We start from the raw sequence: 21,959 nt of genomic DNA, 5'->3' as shown, positions 1-21,959 counted from the left end.
AGGCTCCATAACAGGTTGGGATGATCTGTCCTCCAAGTTCAGGAGCAAGTTTTCCACGGCAAACCGCCGAGAGAAGACTACCGCAGAGCTCATGGGTCTGCAACAGGGGGAAACCGAAAGCCTCCGAGACTACCTGACCCGTTTCAGTAACGAGTCATCAAGCGTCTCTCAGCTGGACCAGGGGCTAGCTGTTTTTGCAATGCAGAATGGCCTTCAGCCAGGAAAATTCCTAGACTTCATGGTCATGCATACCCCGCAAACCTTGGAGGAAGCTCTTAGTGCTTCGGATAAGTTCATCCGAGCCGAAGAATGGAATAAAGCAAAAACCCAACCTCAATCCGGGGGAGGGAAACAGAGGCAAATACCCTTGTCTGAAGGCCAAGGCCATAAGGCAAAGGGAAAATCAAAGGCCTCGGAGCCATCTTCGGCCAGCGACCTAAAGAAGGACAGGTTTGCCTCATACACAGGCAGATACGAGTCCTACACTCCGCTCTCTCTTCCACGCGCCAAAATTTACAGTGTGACGAAGGAGGAGCAGAGTTACCGAAAGCCGAGACCACTCCCAGAGTGGTATCAGCAAAAAAATAAAAATCAGTGGTGTGAGTTCCACGAGTCTTCGGGCCACAACACTGAAGAGTGTATCCAGCTGAAGGACCAGATAGAAGACATGGTCCGGAAGGGATACTTGAAAAAATACATCGCGGATCACCGCGAGAAAAAAAGAATCCGAGAGGTTAGCAAAGGACTCTCGGCAGGACCTTGATTTCCCCCGGAAAAACAGTAAAAAACCGGAGGGGAAATTCCCTCCGATCAATGTTATCTCGGGAGGAATATACTCTCGGAGGGAGCACAAGCGTCACCTTAGAGCTTTGACTCACCAGGTGAACAACGCTGACATTCAATCTCCCCAGTCGCCGGTGCCGAACATGACGTTCACAGCCGCCGACTGCCGGGGGATTACGTTCCCTCACGAGGATCCGTTGGTGATCATCGCCACGGTGGCCAACCACGACGTCAGTAAGGTCCTTGTTGACGGTGGCAGCGGAGCAAACATTCTGTTCCGAAAGGCCTACAACCAAATTAAGCTGAAGCCCAAGCACCTTACGCCGGTACCCTATCCGGTATCCGGGTTCAATGGGGCTTCAACTTATCCAGATGGGAAGGTGACACTTCCTGTCACCATCGGTTGCGATGAGGCAGCCCGGAACGTCATGATTGAGTTTTTGGTCATCGACGCTCCTTCAGTGTACAACGTGATTTTGGGGAGACCCATAATTCACGAGATCCAAGGGGTCGTCTCAACTTATCATCAGCTGATGATTTATGTCTCAGACGCCGGCTTCCCCGAAAGGATACAGGGCAACCAGAAGGACGCCCGAAGGTGCAACTACCTCAAGCCATCCAGTAGTCGCCCAGATAACGACAAGGATGAGGAGGAGAAAGAAAAAGAAAGAGAGCCAAGCACAAAAAAGCCGAAAGGCCTAAGTGCTTCGGCCCAAGGATCAGTGCCCAGAGAAAAAGGTCCCGAAAGGGAAAAGGTTGACTCTTCATCTGAGCCGAAAGACTCAGAGAGCCAGCCGAAGAACACAAAGACTGGGACACCTGCTGACATTGGCAGCAGACCAGATTCTGAAGAGTCCAGTCCATCAGCAATGGACATGGACCAACAGACTGAAACAGCAGAGTTGGCCGAAGGAGATGCTGAGAAATGTGTAACAATCGGGATGGACCTTGATCCTAACACCCGTTGTGAACTTATTCAGCTCCTGCGGGATAACAGAGATGTGTTTGCTTTCTCGGCAGCTGATATGCCCGGGATAAGTTCAGACCTCATCTCCCATAACTGAAGGGTCCATGCAAGGCCTCTCAAAATTGGGGATCTTGTCCTTCGGAATGCTGCTGCAGTTCAGAAAGGCCGAATCCATGGGAAGCTCTCAGCTACATGGGAGGGACCTTATGAAATTTATGATGAGCTTCAGCCAGGGACATACCGACTTCGGCAGTTGGATGGAACTGAGTTGAAGAATCACTGGAATGCTGATGTACTGAAAAAATACCATGTGTAAACCCTTCGGGGCAGAACAATCTTTGTAAGTACATTTTGAACTAATGACAGGCCTTGGAGCCGCCATTTATATAAAATTTACAACTGTTTATCCTTTCAAAATTTTCTTTGTTCTATCTACTCTTTGAGGGTTTTTTATTCAGCCTCGTCTGAAGCCTTCGCCTTCGGGTAACTGGGTTTCAGATTGCTGACAAAACCTGTCTTTTTAAAGAACACTGGTCTTTCAGCTGAAGTCAAACTTCAGTAAGACTTGTTCTCCAAAGACATGAGTCCATGGACAATTCTGGGATATTGCCTTAACTGAGCCTTGTATCCCAGAGAGCCATTATCCGAAACATTGCCTTAAGTTGGCCCTGTGTTTCGGGTATCCATTTTTCAAAGATAGCCAGAAAATCAAGGATAACAGCAACAGTTGAAAATTTTTAAATCAACCTCGTCTGAAACCTTCGCCTTCGGGTAACTGGGTTTCAGATGGCTTACAAAACTCATGTCTTTTTAAAGAACACTGGTCTTTCAGCTGAAATCAAACATCAGTAAGACCTGTTCTCCAAAGACATGAGTCCATGGACAATCCTGGGATATTGCCTTAACTGAGCCTTGTATCCCAGAGAGCCATTATCCGAAACATTGCCTTAAGTTGGCCCTGTGTTTCGGATATACGTCTTCTTTAAGAACGCTGGTCTTTCAGCTGAAGTCAAATTTCAGTAAGACTTGTTCTAAAGAGGTTAGTCCCAGAAAGCTAATATCCCAAGCATTGCCTTCAGTTGGCCCTGTGTTTCGGATATCCAACTTTCAGACAATCTTCAGTAAGACTTGTATCCCAGAAGCATTGCCTTCAGTTGGCCCTGTGTTTCGGATATCCAACTTTCAGACAGTCAATCTTCAGTAAGACTTGTATCCCAGAAGCATTGCCTTAAGTTGGCCCTGTGTTTCGGATATCTATTTTGAAGAAGTTCAGAAATTGCTTATTCAACTAAAGTCATACTTCAATTTCTGTGGGGGCAAGAAGCACGCAGTGCAGCTATGTTCGGCAGAGTTGAAGAAAAGAAACAGTAAAGCATTCAAAAATAAAGCAACTGAAGAAAAAATTTTTGAGCTACAAGTTCAATAATTCAGTATCGGCAGCCGCCCACAAGCGGAAAATAACAGCTGCCGAAATACGTACATAAGCAAAAAAATAAAACTGCTGTACGACAAGGCAAGCTGAAGCGAAAAACAAGGCAAAAAACTCAGAAAGCGGCAAGTCTAAAGTTAAGCACATGATGAACCGCAAGATTCTGAAGACGACTGCCCGAGTTCCTATGCTTCAGCCGGAGGATCAGACTGATCAGCGTTGAGTCCCATGGTGGCCTCAGCCCCAGCAGCAGAAGAGGCGGGCTTTGCACTTTGCCGAGCCTCCCTTTCCCTCTGCTCAGCTTCCAACTCCAGTCTTTCAGCTTCCTCTTCGGCTTCCTCAGCCTTAAGAATTTCAGCTTCAGCTGGAGTTGCATACTTCATGTGAGGGTCTTCGGGATTCTGGACCCACTCAGCACATTTAGACCAGTCCAGCTTCGGCTCAGCATGAAGGCAGAGTCTTCGGCATACTCGGAATCCGTTTCTGAAACCCATCTCATATTCCTCTTGGGTATAAACACGGACCTTGAGTGAAGCCTCAGCATCAGCCAGCTTCTTCTGGGTCTCCTCCAAGTCTTCCTTGGATTTCTTCAGCTGTTCAGCGACTTTGGAGGAGGAACCCTTCAGCTCATTCAGCTCTTGCTGAATTTGGAAAGCCTTTGTCTGAGCTTGGGCCACTTCAACTTTCTGGATCAGCAGTTGATCCTCAGCCTCTTGGAATTTAGCTCTTTGAGCTTCAGCAGCAGCAGCAGCCTCTGAGAGTTGGACGTCTTTGGCCAAGAGCAACACTTCAGCAGCCATTCGGCTGGCTTCAAGAGCCTCTAGACGCTGCTGCACTTCAGCTTGTGCAGCAGTTCCTTCTTGAATTCGGCTCTCAATAGCAGCCTTGAATTTGGAGACGTCCACTCCCATATGCTCCTGGAGGAATTTTTCCCCTTCCATCAGTGGGGGAAAAACCTCCATCTCCATAGCATCGCAGAAGGTTTTCAGAGCTTCGGCAGCTTTTTTACCGTACTCCTCAACCTCCTGCTGCTTCTCTTCAGCTGCTGCTTGCTTCAGCTTAGCAAGCTTAACTTCCTCTTCAGCCACCTTCCTTTCGTGCACAGCAGCGTCTACCCTATCTTGTAGGGTATCAATCAGCTCTACAGTGAGAGTCTGATTGTGCACGAACTGAAACAGGAAGACAAAAAAAAATAAGTAATAAGAAAAAAAAAATAGAGCTGAATTTCGGAGGAAATGAAGGAAAATTACCTGCATCATCAGCAGTTGGTTAGACCTGGCTGGGTCAGGAACTGATCTACTGGATTCGCCCATCCCAGCAGTGGCCTTCAGCGACCAGATCCTTGCCCTGTCTACTTCGGACATGCCAGCAAAATTGCCGAAGTAGGCTTCAGCTCCTTCTCGGTTTTGACCCCATATGAGGTCCCAGATGTGATCTGGGATTGGAATTCGGGGGGCCGAGAAACCCATTTCTCCAGAATGCAGAGTCTGGAAAGAAGGGAAGGACGACGATGGAGCTTGATTAGCTTTGGTTGTCTCAGCATCGTCCTTCTCAGAGGAGTCAAGTACTATGACCTCCTCTTCTTCAGGGGTGAGGACGAAAGCCTCAACCTCTCTTGCGATATCTGCCGTGAAGCCTTCAGCACTTGACATCACGGCATCTTTATTTCCGTGCTCAGCAGCACTCTCCTTGATTTCTTCTTGGACCCCTCCCTTAGGTTCGGGAGTCCTCTGATCCACCTCCATCTCAGGAGGTGGCGGAGGGGTCTTTTGAGGAGATTGGGGTGTTGGCTGGGGAACCCTCGGCGATCCATTGCCTTCCTCAGGTTCCCTTATTGCGACGCCGATGGTCATCGGCCTCTGCTGAAAGTCATGAGGGCCGATGATGGCCATCCTTCGGCGCCTTTTCAGAAGAGGCTGCTCGTCCATATCTGAGTCTGAAGACTCTTGTATTTGATCTTCGGGACGAACAGGAGCTTTGCCTTCTCTGTGTCTGTTACTCTCTTCAGACTGTAACAGACAGGGGGGAAGAAGAGTGTGAGTAAAAAAAAAAAAAAAAAAAAAAAAAAAAAAAAAAAAAAGAAGAAGAAAAGAAAAAAGTTGTCTGAAAGCTCACCGAGGTCTTCAGCAAAGCCTCGTCTTCTTCAGCTGCTCTAGCTGCAGCTTCGGCTTCAGCAGCTCTGGAGGACCCTTCTCCTCCTTCACAAGCCTCAAGTACCCGTGCAACCTCTTCGGCTGTGCGGGCAGCTTCAGCTTCTTCGTTCAGCAGCTGAAACCAAGGGTCTCTCTTCTTCCACCAAGGCTTCTGCCTCTGATACAGAGCAACAGCCTCAATTTGGAAGTGGGAAGAGTCCAGATGAACTTCCCTATGCCTCGGCTCAGTGATAGACGGGGCCCGTTCAGTTACAACTCGCTCTCGGTTAACACCAAGACGAGCGTAGTTAATACCAACGTTGGTCTCGTCCCGCTCTGAAAAAAGGAAAGGGAAAAAGTTTAGCTCAGATATGTTGGCACAGCATAAAAAAGCAAAGCGAGAGAAGAAAAAGAGGTAGTTAAAAGCCTCGGCCCCAGCCGAAGAAGCTTACCATCCTTAAACTTTCGGCTGAGGCCAACAGCTGCTAGCATATTCTCTTGGAAAACGTAATGCGTATCGGGGAGCCAAGTCTCCGGGATATGCTGCATTCGACCACTTCCCCCCGGGTTCGGCAGCTTGCCGAAGATATGTTGCTGATCCAGGTTCGGATCCGCCCCGTTATCTGCGGGGGGACCTAGACTTCCCATTTCGGGATCAGGCTCAGCTAAGTACCGGGGAGCGCTGAAGACACAAGGGTGGCCCGGATCTATGGGTGCCCTAACCCAAATCCATTGACCTCTCCAGTCCTTGTCTGAAGAGTCATTTGGCCACATGGTCAAATATTGGGGCCGGGACTCAATCCGATACCACCCAGAACCATGGCTTCCGTGCCCACTCTGAATATTTGGCACTAGCCGATGGAGCTTTCTGAAGCAGTGCAGGTTCGGCACGTATCTGAAGAACTTGCAGACCCATAAGTATGTCATCACCCTTCGGATGCTGGTGGGGGTTAGCTGACATAGGGAAATGTTGTAATGGATCAGCAAGTCTCGGACGAAAACGTCCAAAGGGAACCTCAGCCCATACTGAAGCTGTCTCGTGTACACCCCCACATACCCCGGGGGTGGACGATGGATTCTATCGGATGCTGAGGGCATTCGGCACCAATATCCATCAGCTTCAAAAATGCCGTAGTGCAACTCAATTTGCTCAGCAAATCGATATTGATCGGCGTTCTCTACCCACCATGAGTAGGGGCGGTTCTTTATCATGGCCGAAGCGACTTCGGCATTCTCCCACTCTGAAAACCCAGGGAGGATATCCCAAAGGACAGCGGGAATTTCATCGTCCCGTCCAGAAGCACTCGGCTCATCCGTTCTTTGAGGAGGAGCCGAGGAAAGGGGAGTCGCCCTAATCCCATCAGCAGGGTCAGACTCCGGCCTTCGACCATTCCAGGTCCCAATCCTATTCCTAGGATCGGGAATCGGCCTTGCTCTTCTTGGAGCACGGGCTCTACCTCTAACTCCTCTTGCCATGGACTATTTCGAAGAGAAAAGTCGAAAGAAGAGGGGAAGGAGTTCGAATTCGAAGAAAAATAAACTGAAATCAAAGGAATTTACCTAATCTGAAGCGAAAGTTGCCGATTTACGAGTTCGTAGTGGCAATTCTCAGCTTCTAAGCTCAATGCTCGGGGGAATTTGCGAAGTTTTGATACGGATTCTTGGATTCTCTCTCGAAGAATTCTGGGTTTGTGTTGGTGAATCAGTGAGGAGAATGACGCGCCTCTGTTTATATCTCCAGGTACGGGATACGAAGAGTCTGTGCTTTAATTTCTCTTAAGTACCCACTAAGTAACCATTAAACACATGTCTTGTGATTAAACCGCCCATTATCCGTCCAACTTCCGCAAATCATTAACCGTTGTTATCTCATTAATTACGGTTTAAATTCAAATTTTTGGATCAATTAAATCATTTACTTCCCTCCTTTTCTGAGTTAAATCAAACCCGACCCGTCATTCTTCCGAATCGGGTCTGGGGGGCAAGTTGTTTGGGTCCAATTTAGTCAAAATTGGGCCTGAGCACTAAATGATCCAATTAAAAGCCCAAGGTCAAGGTTCAACTCTCCAATTGCTCAAAAGTCAGCCCACAAAGTAAGCCAATTGGGCTAAAGCCCAACCTCTCCAAATATGATGAGGTATAAAAGCCCTCATATTAACACATTCAAGGAGAGAGTCATATTCTTACATAAGACATCTCATAACATCATATACACTATCAGACACAACAACACATGCATCATCACATACATTATCTCATACACGGATTATTCCAACTCATATGCTCATTCTTGCATTGAGAAATACTCCACAAAAGCCTCAAGCTACAAACTCTCTTGCATAGTGTCTTCCTTTTTACACATTGTACTGACTTTAGCATCGGAGGGGCCTTCCTCGGAAACACCCCCGAGGCTAGTTTACGTGTGTTCACTGTGCAGGAAACCTTCGGCCCAACACAGCTTGGATCGAATCCAGTCTTCTCCATTTTAGTGGACCTTCGGCAAGGTCCCATTGTTTTCAACCGAAACACCGCCTTTCATTGGCGAGGGGGTCTATCGATCTATTGTAGCCCTGTAGAAAATTCCCGTCTGATTCGCTAGATTGTAATCGACATATTAACCTCTTTTCGATCTCGCACGAAATTTTACCCATGAAACAACTCTATAGCAATTCATAAAATAAAAAAGCAAATCCTCCCTCAAAAGAGAGAAGAAAAACCCGATTTTTCGAAGGAGCCAAATCTTCCTAAAGAAGAAGAAAAACCTTGTCTTTCGAGGGAGAAATATTCCTCCTAGAAGAGGAAGAATTATTATTATAAATCTAAAACAATAGAAAAAGCACACAAAAACAAACAATTGGGGCTTTCCACCAATAAAAATCGATGAAAGCCCCTCCAATATTCAACAATGGAGGCTAGGGTTTTAGAGAGAGAAGAGAGGAAAGAGAGGCTAGGGTTTTTAAGAAAGAGAGAGACAATGTCTACTTTAATTGATGTGTAGTGTAAACCATAAAAATAAGTTACTCCCTATTTTGTGTTGCGTAAACTTGGCCATTTTTTAATAGGGCAGTTAAAAGCTTATTTGGTTGCACACTTGCACTTTATAATACCGAGTACTATTGTACTAGAGTGGCTAATGCGTATGATGCACGTGTTATAACTTGCTATGTTCGGGGAGCTCTTTCGATTTGACCTTAAGTCACAAATTTAGTTGTTGATAATTATATATATTAATGAGTTAAAAAAATGTAAACAAATATTTTTAAGGGTATAAATGTCCTCGTATTATTCTTAAGTGTTCAAAAGAAGTGGCAATTAACATTAATGAGGATAAAAAGTAAATAAATATTTTAAAGGGTATAATTATATACACACTATTCAAAAGAGTCGTTATCTCATACGGATTACTCTTTAAAAGGTAGGGATAAGTAATGAAAAATCCTAATTAAATGCTTAGGTCTAATGTTGTTTAATCAACATAAAAGGGTAATGTTATATGCAGCTGTAAGGGCTGCATGTAAGCATTTAATGTACTTCATTTTTTGTATTAAGTTGGGAATTTATCGACAATTCACAAAAAATCGGTGTAATAAATGTTTATTTATTGTCAATTCTTTTCATTTTTAGCTTTTTAAAAGGGCTGCATATAAAAATGGATAACTTATGTAAATGTAGACCGATTGACCTAACATAAAGTTCTTAACTAGACATTCACTTATATACTTTGGACGTGCCATGTGTATGCAAGTAAAAATGTAATACTTGGTACATCTTAAGTGGGAGTAGTCTATAACATAGATTTAAAGAAATTTAAATTGACAAACGTAAAACATACTATTATCAATTATTTCAAGAACAAGAGTAATGAGCATGAGTTCTACTTGAAACTTCCCATTCACCATATTCAAGTACACGGATCGGACAGCCTTTAGCAGAACTTGTAATGTCATCATTTCTTCTCTGCATAAGAAAATTAATATGGTATTAATTACCTTAACATTATCTGTCAACCATCAAAGTTAATATACAGAAATTTATTCAATATATATCAAGTATTGATTGTGCTAAAATGTGTTCGCTCACAACTTGAAACCATCATACGTAATCAAATTTGCTAGACTTGTAATTACTCTTAAAGATGTGGTCAGATCTAATCTAGTCTAGTGACTTTGGTCTTGTCTAAACTAGTACGTCACCTTTAGATTATTTTAAAAAATAAAAAAATAAAAACTTCGTATTTAATTAAACAAGTTGAAGTGAACATTGCCTAGATAATCCGTATAAAGAATATAATGTAAAACTTACTCATACTGTAAAACCTCATAATAGGTCTTTCACCGGAGTGTATGAGTTCAAAAATGACAGCATTGCCAGTGTTGAGGCCATTAGCTTTACGAAATGCATTCCAACTACCAATGTATGTACCACCATTAATTCTCCTTCTGTAATGTCTTAATAGCATTTTCCAAGAATGCCCTTTCTCGTCAATTAGTTCCATTTCACACCATCTTTTACTCAAACCATTCTTCTCTGCAAACTCCCTAGGAAGAGGCTGCGTGCAAAGATTCAAAAGCCTAAGTCATGGATGGTTTTTAAAAATAATTTACTACTAGCTACTTTCGTCGTTTTAGTTCCTTAAAAGTTTTTTAGACTTAATTACTATGTACATATTGAAGATGCACACCTTTAAATAAGGGGGTACGCCGTGCACCTAGAGCTTAATTGGTGCAACCGAACCCAAATATATATACTATGTATATGTACTAATACTAATTATCGAATTGGGTGTAAAAGGTACGGAGTAGTATAGGTTAAATCCTAAGTCCCTAAACACATTAAAAACCTCTTTGCCTATATATGAAGGAAAATGTTATACATAGTCCTTAGGGCTACATATAAGCATTAAATTTACACTTGAAAATCGTAAAAAGTTAAGAAATCATCAAAATATAAACACTAATAACACTGATTTATGCGTGTTTTTGTCATAAATTCCTAATTTTATACAATTCTCAAGAGTATATTTAATGCTTATATATAGCCCTTAGGGCTACATATAACATTACCCATATATGAATATTGAATAGAACTATTGTACTTTTGCATTTGTACTCTTTACATATATATTCGAGCATTAATACTCTTAGTTTCAATTTACAAGATTAATATTAATTAAGATTAAAATAAAGTTGATAGATGTAAGTAGCACGGAGTATGATGTAGATAACTAAGATACGTAAGATTGCTCCATATCAAATTTGATAAGTTTCTCTTCTTACAAACTTAGCAGTCCCACTATCAAACCTACTTAATAACCCATGTACAATTTTTGGCTTAAGTCTTAATGTAGGGAAAATTCTATGGATTAATAAAAATTTACATTAGAGTAAATCAAAGGAGTTGTAGGAAGTACTTACCATCTCGTGTGAACCTGGTCCATATGTCATAACACTATAACAGTACGACAATAAGGATAGCTACATGGCTTGAAAGTAGAATAAAAAAAGGTGAAAGTACTTACCATCTCGTGTGCACCTGGTCCATAGGTCATAATAGTATGACAATAAGGATAGCTAGATGGCTTGAAAGTAGAATTCTCATCTTCTCTCATCTTTATTTCCCCTTTATCTTCCACTTTTAAAAAGAGAAAAAAAAATTTATCAACAATTATCTTTGTCAGATTTGTATTCGTAACAACAAAATATATAATACCCCAAAGTTGCATATAACAATTAACGGAGGTAGTATAAGCTCATATCATAATTTAAGAGAAATTACAAATTTTAATATATACTTAGTACTAAACCAATATATAAGATCATAGATTAACCAGATTTATGTACATAGAAAACCTTAAATTACTTGTATTATTCAATTCTCACATGTTGGGTAACACCACTTAAACAATGTTTTTGTAGCAATTATTTTTGAAAATTTTTGTACGTACTCTTGTATACAATACATACAACTACTTGCAAATAAAAATAAATCACTAACCTTTCAACATTTTCTTGGTGATTCTTGGACTTTTGATATTTTTAGGGTTTTTTGAAGCTTCGATTTTTAACCTTGACTCTAATAAAATCGGAAGATCGCGCTCACAAGCAGTATGATCAAAGATGTAAACATCAAAAATGAAGTTACCTTGATGCCTAAACACCAAGAAATCACCAACATGAAGATCACATTCTTTGCAAAATTTCTCCCATCCATCTTTGAAATGTGGTCTAATATCACCACTTGATGTTACTAGCTTAACGTCCCAACTTCGGCCTTTTTTATCCCTTAATTTGGCCTTCTTTTCATCATTTTTCTTTAGCTTTTTTCTTCCCAAGTTTTTAAGAAATGATTTTGGAAGTGACTGCATAAGTTTATCACATTATAAATTAACATGGTTAGGAAAACGTATTTAACTTTAAAAAACATATTAAGAAAAATCATGCAATTGTGTTAGTAATTTTTTTTTTATTATTATTGTTTTTATTCTTGTAAAATTAATTAGTGGTCAAGGATGCAACTAACATTAATGATGATTTTTTTTTCCTACTTTGATAAGAAAATAAAGATTAACATAATTTCAAATTTACATACATAGATATAAATTAAATCACCACAATTTATAAAAAATTAATCAATGAAATGAAAAAAAAAAAAAAAAAAAAAAAGGAGTGAGAAATGAAAAACTTACAAAATTGTAGGGAAAATCAGGAAGGAGGGGTTGGAAAAAATGGGGTTTTTTAGGGCGGTGGAATATTCTCATGGTGGAGTCTTTTTTTTTTTTTTTTTAACCTTTTTTCTTGCAATATTAAAGAAAACTTGATTGGTTTCTAACTTCTAAATGGTTAAATGGTTCAATCTTACTTTATGGAGTAATGTATGAATTAGTTGTACATTTCTTTAGTTATTTAAACCAAGATGAATGTAAATTTACCACAATTGAACTACTATTGTACTATGTAATAAATTCAACTAGTGAGAACTTTCATGGCATGATAAATTTCTACTGATTTTCTGAACGAGTAATAGAATTAGATTTAATATTTGTACAATAGATGTCAACTAAATTAATTAATTAAATCAATTATAATTCTATAATATTATCAAATTATATCAAATGTAATTATGTATATAAATGTGAAGAAAAATTAATCAAGTTGTTCCAGAAAGGTGTTTACACTGTACGTACTCACTTTCGTATAGTGTTTGGTTGTCAATTGTTATTTTATTAGATCATTTAATTTGATAGGATCATAGTGGCTTGTGAGGAACAAAATTTATAAATATTGGTGGAGTCATTCTTAAAATAGTAGTGTAAAAAGTATTTCGAAATAGATGAAAAAGAAAATTTTACATAATTTCTCAAAAAAAAAAAAAAATACGGAGTACATAATTTTGTTTATCTATATGAAGAAAGTAATTAATTAGAATCTAGTTTTGAAGGATGATATACCCAGAAAATCTTGCGTGGACCTGGTCCACAATAACATTATTATGGACCCAAGGTTTATACACACGTAACTAGCAGTCTGGCATTGTATTCAACATAGTAGTGACCTCTAATTTTAATATATAGTAACCTTATTTTTTAATATAGTAACCTTTTTTAAAACTTTTGTGACCTTTAATGTTATTATGAATTTAAAGTATGACATTTATTGAATAGTGACCTAATTTTAACATAGTGATTATTATTATTCATATTGAACATTATATTAAAATAGTCATTAAAAAAATTAACCTCTTATAGCTTTTATAATGTCACACTAACTTTTATTTCAACCTAATAACTTTTATTTTAATATAGTAGCCTTTTTTTATATAAATAAAACAATCATATTGTCTCTGCCTCTCTGTTCCACAATAAATTAGTGTGAACCAGGTTCATTTAAGAATTTGTACTATATACCTGCATAAAAAAATAATAAATAAAAGAATACCAGACTAAAATATGTATAAATGTTAACATTTAAAAAAAAAACAAAAAAACTTATAAGTTGAAATTTAGATTAAAATTCATTTAGTCATGCAAGCACATTGAGTATGGAAAATGGGATCAATAGATCATTAATTACTCTAACTATTATAAGTCATCAATAGATCTTGTTATTATTAATTATTTCATAGTATATAGTAACTATAATTGCATTTAAAGAACCTGACTCATTCAAGTCTCAACCAGAATAAGATCGAAAACAAATCGGGATTCAATTTAGATTTAAAATATCAAAGAAAAAGTTAGTCAATCGCTTAAAAAATCTAATATGAGTTTCCTTAAGTTAACATATATACACCATGCTAAGTAAAATTGTAAGAGAGTGAAATATAACACGTGAAAATTGAATATCTTTCCTAAGTTGGTATTAATTTTTGAATTGCTTAACAAAAATTCCCTCCAAAATGCGACTTATTATTTTTTAAAAAAAATTAATTTTTTTTAATATATATATATATATAATATGCACATAAAAATTTTAAAGGGAGATATTAAATAGATTCATACTTCAAAAAAATAAAATAAAATAAAATAAAATAGGGTTACATAAGTCATTTAATTTCAATTGACTATTATTATTAATAATAAATTTTAGGGAAATTATTAATGGTACACCCAAGGTTCGGGCTTTTATCAATGGTACACCTACTTAACTTTTGTTTATCAGCATTATACCCAAGATTTCAAACACACATCTACAGTAACCCTAACGTTAATCAAACGTTAATGAAACGTTAATTTTGGCTTTTTCGATTTTTTTAACTTGAAAAACTCCCTTCCTCTTCACTTTCCCTCTTTTATTTAAACTAACCCACCCACCCCCTCTAATTTTATATATTGTTTCCCTCCCTCATTTTTTCCCTCTTCACTTTTTTCCTTCTTCACTCGAATTTCCCTCTTTACTTTCTTTTTTTTTTTGTTATTTTTTTTTTTTGAATCTGACTGGCTTCTTCTGGCATGGGGGTCTTCTAGCAACAGGAATGGTAGGGGTTTGTGGTTCAAATCAGTAAATCAGTTGATTGCAATTGTAACCATATTTCAACCATTTAGACAAAAATTCATATGCTACCAAAAACCAAACAATTTTAAGCGAAATTAAAAAATTTAAAGGCTCAGATCAACACTTACCTTTAACAATCAACAATGAAGTGCAGAGTTCCCAAGAATTTTGTTCCAAACGCGAGTCAATTTAGACACCTCACAGAAGCATAAACAGAGGAGAGACGGAGAAGGAAGAAGAAGACGAACGATCTTCTAAATTAGGGTGTTTTTAATTTAGGTAGTTGGAGTTTAGAGGGAAAGATTTAATATGTGGGGTAGGGGGCAATTTAGTAATTTAATTTCATTTTGATAAAACTAACCTAAAATTAACGTTTGATTAACGTTAGGGTTACTGTAAATGAGTGTGGGAAACCTTGGGTGTAACAATGATAAACCAAAGTTAAGTAGGTGTACCATTGATAAAAGCCCGAACTTTGGGTGTACCATTGATAATTTCCCTAAATTCTATTATTATGAATGCGTGCATTGCACAGGGCCAAACTAGTAATATCCTAAAAAAAAAGTCGTACTATCCTAAAAGCTTAAGGGTGTTGGTACTTACCAAAAATTTCCTCCAATTTGCAATAATATTTGTGCAAAATTAAATTCCTTATGTAAATTTTGTATTTCCATATACTTTTATTACTTTTTTCTCTCTACTTTTTTTGTATACCCCATCTAAATTTACCATTTCAAGTACTTTCACTACGGAGTGCTTATTTTAAATTCTTAATTCCTGATGTGAAATTTCACCAAATAGACTATCATTTAGGGACTAAGGGAGTATGAGATCGATAGACAATATTTATTTATTCATTTTAAAAAATGTATTAGAATTGAACTTTTAATTGATTGGGTGTGAACTTTCTGCAAAAAAAAAAAGACCGGAATATGATACACCCGGTCAAAATACAAGAGTTATAAAAACGTGGAAAGAACATTGGATACAAGAAAAAAAAATCAAAATGGTTTTCTCCTTTATTTGAGGAATTAATTTGTTATATTTATTCCTTGGTTTATGAATTAATCTATTATTTACATTCTATATTACTTTTGATAAACAAAATTACATTTTTTGTTAAAGAGAGAGAAATCGAGTTTATATAGCGAGAAATTATGGTAAAATTTAAATTTCGAAGTGATTTAATGTTATTATGGAGTTGATTATATTGTTTCGATCGATTAATGTTTTAATTGAAAGCTATAATTGACGAATTCGTTGTTGAGAAAATATAATCAAAGGTTGCAGATGATGAGTTCTTCAATTTTTTTTTTTTTAATTTGGTGTTGTTTTCAAAGGTTGAAGATGATGTTCTTTATATTCTAATAAATGTTCTTTTATCACTATTTAGTTGGAATAATATATGTTTTTGGAGTTTGATCAATATGTTTTTTGAATCTAAACTATATGTTCCTTATGTTACAAATAGTGTTCTTTAAGGTATATAATTTAATTATGTTCTTTATAGTTGTTCTTAAATTTTGAAATTTGAGGTTTTGAAATTTAAAAATGAAATTTGGAATTATATTTGTGTGAATAAAATGGTAAATAGAAGAATTCTTGATATCTGAATATTTTAAATTTAAAAATGATTTGACATTAAATTAATGGCAAAAAACAATTAATTGTTATGAAAATATTGTGTGGATATCCATTATCCTCTTTGTATGCTTCCAGAATATTCTAGATTTAGGGTTTATTCTTATCTAAGCAAACCCTACTTATAATATTCTATGTATATATATATATATCCCTATCATATGGAATTAATATGAACAAATTAATTCTCTCTCAATCTCTCATCTTTCCCCCTTTTATAACACGTTATCAACACCAAAGCTCTAATCAATATGTAAATTTTATTGTTGATTTCTTAGGTTAATGATTAATCCGTTGTATACTGAATGTGCTAAATTATGCTCATTATTATCTTGTTGTGTCGCATCTTGGGAAGAAATTAGAAGGAGATTAATATTGATCATGGGTTTTGATCTTTTAATAATGAAATCACACGTTTCAAAAATGTCATATCATTCTCAATCCTCATTAATTTATTTGGGACTAGTACAAGGAGTCTCACGGTATTAATAATTTGGTTACAAAGAACTACTTTATAATAGATTAGCCTTAATCAAGGGCTATACTTTATTTTCTTTTCATTGATGTTTTCATGAGTTACAGGCTAGCAGATGACGTTGACAACATGAAGTTGACGATAAGGCTAGTTTTTATAGCGGACAAGGTTTTTATATCAGGAAAGTTCATTCTCAACTATGCTGTTATTGTTAATTTTAAACCTTTACATAATATGTTTATATTGTTTCCCAAATTTTCGTATTTTTATTATTCCTGGAGTTCAATGAGCAATTTGGGAATAGTTGGATTTGATGCAGAATAACTAATTAGTAGTTTTATTTTGACTATGAGTTTTGTTTAGTTTGAATCTAAAAGGTATTTAAAATTATTATTGGGGTTAATTTTATGAACGTGTGGTTTTCATGAACTTGTAGTACATTTATTTGCTAGATTTTGGTATTACTTTTCCTATGTGTAAATGAGTTTGGTTATTTCTCTATGCTTGATAGCAAATATGAATGGTTTGATTTAGCAATTATTTACCCATGTCTAATGCCTTGAATGTTTGTAAATTGTACTAAGTAAGCCTAAAGCACATGTGAAACTATTTATAATTTATGTATTGAATTATGTTTTTATATTTCAAGTATGATATGAACCATGTGGTTTCCACTAACGTGAACGTGTTAATATTGGTTGCTTATGTGCTTGTTTCTATTTTCTAATTAAGCTATATCAGGCAATATATTGATATAGTTGATCGATCCGACAGTATAGTTGATTCAATCGATTCAGGTATGTTTTTATTAAAGTGTGAAGTAGTAGGTTCTCATATTATTTTTACCTTCTCATTCAATTATAGTATTATGTACTTACTTGAAGTTAGATTATTGGAATGGATGTAAATTGAATATGATGTACGGACCTGAAGTTCCTTATATTTATAAAGAGTATTCATGTCTTATTTTTACCTTCTCTTTCTGAAAAATGTAGATGGATTGGTATATATTCTCGTACATATGGACTTGAAGTTCCTTAATTAACTAAATATATAGCAAAAAGTGTGTTATGAGTTCAAATAATTAAACATGACATTGTGAGAAACTATACATAATCAACGTTTTATTATGCCCATAAATATATAAGAGGTTTTGTTTTTTTAAGATGAATGTAATTGGGCATGAGGAACATGATAAGTGTTCTATAAGTATAATTTTATATAAGCATGTTTTTGCTAAAAGGAACACTTTACTTGATACATGACATTGACAAAAGAATTTATGGCTTAAAAGTTGCAAGGATTTTAAAGGTTGTTGGATTGATTCATTCCATACCCCCATTTGCAAGGATTAGTGGGAGATTGTATGTAACCCTTGCATATAAATAATAAAATATATTGGTGGTCAGTTTGATACATACAATAACTTAAATATCAACGATTTATTTAATAGAAGTTTCCACATGTTCATTAAATATTTGGAAATGATACCATCCTGAAGATGGATATAAACAAATGACATTTATCATATACTAGTTGTAAATGCTCTAATTTAAAATTGATGTCCTAAGAGTACAACATCAATTGTTGATGAACCTATAGCATGCCTGAAGCGTAATAAATCAATAGGTTCTAAAGATAATTAAGTATTTTTTGAAAAGGAAAGGAGTCACTATTGACAATGACAAATTTGAGGAAGTGGTAAATATCATTATATTTCTAGAAGAAATCACTTTTAGTAAAGTTCATATGTTTCATGATTATATAAAAGACTCCAGAAGAGTATGAAATATCCAACAAGATTAACATGTATCAAGTTTATAATTTAAACTCCAGTAGAGTATGAGTAATTATTAGATAAAATATTAATGGATTGTCTTGCCAATTGTATAAAGAAACACATGTTGGTGTTCTAAAATCACATGACATTCATGCCCATGCATATAGTAAGTTTAATAAAGTGATCACTAGTGTTGAAAACTGACCAGAGTTCAAATTTAGAAAAGTGATTGGATGTGATAATTAAATTAGGCCATCCGGGTTTAATAATAATTAAACGTAATGGAAACCTGAAGTTTCATACGATAATGTGCTGACGTTTTCTCAATGTTAAATATATAAAATGAATTGAATGGCAAGACGTAATATTGAGATTGAGTTATATTTGGATTGTGAGTTATAATAATTTGTATTAATGAAAATTTCAAGATTTAATATTGTAGGGAATAGTTTCAAGCCTTTAAAATCCCACTGCTTGAACCCCACTGTGATCATACACTAAAGTACGGTGGCGTCCAAAAAGGAAGAAGATAGAGCAAAAGAGTCGCCAACAAATTTTTAAGGAACTTGTAAACCGTTCACGAGGTGAAGGTTACACCCCTTAACGATCCAAGAGATCGTCAACTCCATAAGGTCATGAACCAAATAAGGGTTCGGGGATGATGGTACAAATCCAACCTAAAAGAGATTGAACCTGCCCTAATAATAGGCCTCTACTTTATTCTGCTCGTATTCATGCGCGCTTTCTGATTAACATGCAATCAATAGATTTAACCCTAAACCTGTTTAATCTATCTTGGTTGAACATTAATGCACAAATAAATCTATTATTGGCGATCACTTGAATTATAATCATATTAACCCTAAACAAGATTATTAATTATCTTATTAAGCGTGATTGCAAATACAAATTCCCTTTAAGCATGCAATAAAGGTGATCAAGCAATAATATAAAATATAATACATATCAAGCAACATAATAAATAATCAACATCATTAATAAAAATAATATCAATCATAATCATGTTCATCATAATCATGTTAAAGCAAGATCCTAGGCACGATACTAACAAGATTAATAACAAACCCTAGCATGTCACTAAACAATAAAAATCAAATCTTTAACCCTAACATGATACTAACAATCATAAATATTAGGAAGAGAATAGGAAGCATCATAACAATCATATTTAATATTAAAAATACCCTAGACATGATACTAGGAATATCATAATAACAATCTAAACATGATATCTACATCATAAATCAATTAAGGTGTTTCTAGATCTTGTGAATGCGGAATTTTGTATGAAAACCAAAGTTTAGAAAAAGAAAGAGAATAATCAAGAAAATCTTGATGAGAGTTGGTGATTGAAAAAGGGGAGATATGACCTCTATTTATAGGAAAAAAAGAGAGTCGAAGAATTAAGAAAAGAATCCAAATTCGAATCGAAATAAAACTCGTAAACAACAGTTTTTGCGGATTTTGTTTTTATCATATCTTTTGATCCAGGAATCGGAATAAGATGAATAAGATGTCATTGGAAAGATATTGAAGTCTAATTTCTAACCCAATTAGAATTAGATTAAAATATATTGTAGAATAAAATATATGAACGAAATAGTGAGACGGTGTCAGTTTTGGATAGAGTTTGATATCTTATTGATATCTTTTTCGTTATAGCTCGGAATTATTATTATTATAATATATCATTGGAAAGATAATTTCAAGATCTATCCAACCATATAAAATTTAGATAAAAAATATGAGGCACGAAAATAATATCTGACTGTCTTTGAACATGTTTAAATCCGAATAGAATTAGGACTTTAAAAAAGGAAAGTTTTATAAAAAAAAAAGGAAAGTTTATATTTAAATCAAATTCCTTAATCTTATCTTTTCAAAAAAGGATAATTAAGATATTTATAAACTTATAGAAGATTCTAATCAATCCTAATTAGTTTAGGAATAGGATTAAACCTTTGGACCCTCCTCATAATCATTGGGTCGTAGGTAAAATCCGGTTTGGGCCCAGTTTAGTATTTTGGCCATAACTTCCTCGATATTCATCGGAATTGGGCTTATAATATATCGTTGGAAAGGTTTTTTTAAACCCCATCCAACTACACTACTATTGGACCCATATCATGGACCAAACTAAACTGGAATGGACGTTTTCATAAAATAGAGTGGGTTTTCGAAAACAGAAAGAAAGAATTTTAACAAAAACTAACCGCAACACTAGACTTTTCACACTTTCACCTCATTCGATTATGGTTTGACGTGAAATGTATTCATTACTGGGTTTGGTTTTGGGGAGACACAAATGGGTATCTACAAATATGTTTTGATTTTTTTTATATAAAGGAGTAATGGCTGATAAAGGAGTAATGGCTGACCAGAAGTTCACCAAAATAACTTATATATTATTGTCAAATATCAAGTTATCGGAAGCTCACCAAATACACTATTTAAGTCTTTAACAACCCAGAAGATCATCACCTACTAGAATTACGAGCAAGTGATTTATGCTTGTATAACAATTTTTTTGATTGGGGCTATTATATGTCAGCACATATTAAATTGGAGAAGAAAGAAAAACGTACAACTGCACAACATATGTCTCCCCAGTCCCCATTGACATTGATCTCCAGAAGAGAAAATATTATTGAAAATTTAATAATAAATACACATGAAATATAAAGTTAATGAATAAATGATTCTTCATCGAAATTGTTCTCCGGAAGAGATGAATTTTGATTGTGATCCTCCCAATGAAATGAATTTTAATGCAAATTTATATACTAAGTTGGTATAGAATTAGACGTCCCTATAAAAGAGATATTTTACCAACTTTGGAGGAGAAGAAATAGCAAAAGTTGGAAAAATCGAAAAAAAAATTAAATAAATAAAGAATATTTATGATCCCTATAATGGTAATTTGAAAAGTTATATATATGCCAACTTTTGTATATATATTATCATGTTCTACATTTATGATTTGATTTGTATTCAGTTATGACTCATGTTGCATAGCGTTGAAGATACATTTTGGTCATATTAATTATGTTTATACATTGAGATAAAATCTTGCCAATTGTACTTGAATCACTACACCTGAAGTGCAGGTTGTATATGACCGGTTCCAAAATAAAGATTTGTTTAATAGATATGATATTTGGCAAGATAGTGCAGTTGACACTAATAGTGTAATAGTATATAAAGACCATTGTGTATGAAATATTCTAAAAGTGATATAGATATCTGAATTATTATAATAGATGGCCTATGATGTAAGAAAAGTTATGATGGTACCAATGAGAAATGTATTCAGATATCATAGTAAAATAGCATGCGGAATGTAAGTTAAAGGAATTTTATAATACCGATACATAATGGAACCGATGAATAATATGCATATGCATAATGGAATGGACTAATGAGTAAGGGATCTGAAATATATGTACATTTTGATGTCGACATAATGATAATGATCATAAGTTTATCATGGACCCGAAGTCCAATGAAATATGGATTTTTAAATCCACACTGTATAGTGTCTTGCATCATTTTGAGTCTTATATTCATGTGCATGTGAGTCATAGGTTAATTGTTTATTGCATATGTAGGAAGTTAGATGCATTACTCATTGTATAATTTGTTTAATATGTTATCATGTTTTATATATCTCATATTGCATGGATTAATTTCTTACAATGGTTGTGGTGTATGTGAATGTGCATTCAAAGTATAGTAAGACAT

The 21,959-nt window shown here is 35.7% G+C and overlaps 1 protein-coding gene across 2 annotated transcripts; it reads right to left on the bottom strand.

Annotated features, from left to right (window-relative positions):
- Nucleotides 1-8,968: 8,968 nt before the first annotated feature.
- Nucleotides 8,969-12,385, bottom strand: LOC110738547 (B3 domain-containing protein REM9-like). Of its 2 annotated transcripts, XM_021918947.1 has the most exons (5): nucleotides 11,997-12,385; nucleotides 11,306-11,669; nucleotides 10,830-10,942; nucleotides 9,614-9,860; nucleotides 8,969-9,268 (listed from the first exon to the last, which is right to left on the bottom strand). In XM_021918947.1, exons 1-5 carry the CDS (start codon nucleotides 12,066-12,068, stop codon nucleotides 9,258-9,260), a joined length of 807 nt encoding a protein of 268 aa, XP_021774639.1. In that variant the 5' UTR covers nucleotides 12,069-12,385; the 3' UTR covers nucleotides 8,969-9,257. The 2 variants fall into 2 exon arrangements, with proteins under 2 accessions (XP_021774639.1, XP_021774638.1); XM_021918946.1 differs by lacking the exon at nucleotides 8,969-9,268 and having other exon boundaries at nucleotides 9,295-9,860.
- Between the last annotated feature and the right edge of the window lie 9,574 nt (nucleotides 12,386-21,959).

This window comes from Chenopodium quinoa, unplaced genomic scaffold (genome assembly GCF_001683475.1).
Source record: "Chenopodium quinoa cultivar QQ74 unplaced genomic scaffold, ASM168347v1, whole genome shotgun sequence".
NCBI classification, from domain to species: Eukaryota; Viridiplantae; Streptophyta; class Magnoliopsida; order Caryophyllales; family Amaranthaceae; genus Chenopodium; species Chenopodium quinoa.
The sequence above is the reverse complement of the archived record's forward strand: the minus strand, read 5'-3'. Positions and strand labels throughout refer to the sequence as shown.

Bases quoted from the DNA above. Each gene is read 5' to 3' on its own strand.
- LOC110738547 (XM_021918946.1), bottom strand. From the start codon at position 12,068: ATGAGAATATTCCACCGCCCTAAAAAACCCCATTTTTTCCAACCCCTC. The intron at 10,943-11,305 runs GTTAGTGATTTA...TCTTTTTAAAAG, and splicing joins CACCAAGAAAATGTTGAAAG to TGGAAGATAAAGGGGAAATA. The intron at 9,861-10,829 runs GTAAGTACTTTC...CTTTGCACGCAG, and splicing joins GACCAGGTGCACACGAGATG to CCTCTTCCTAGGGAGTTTGC.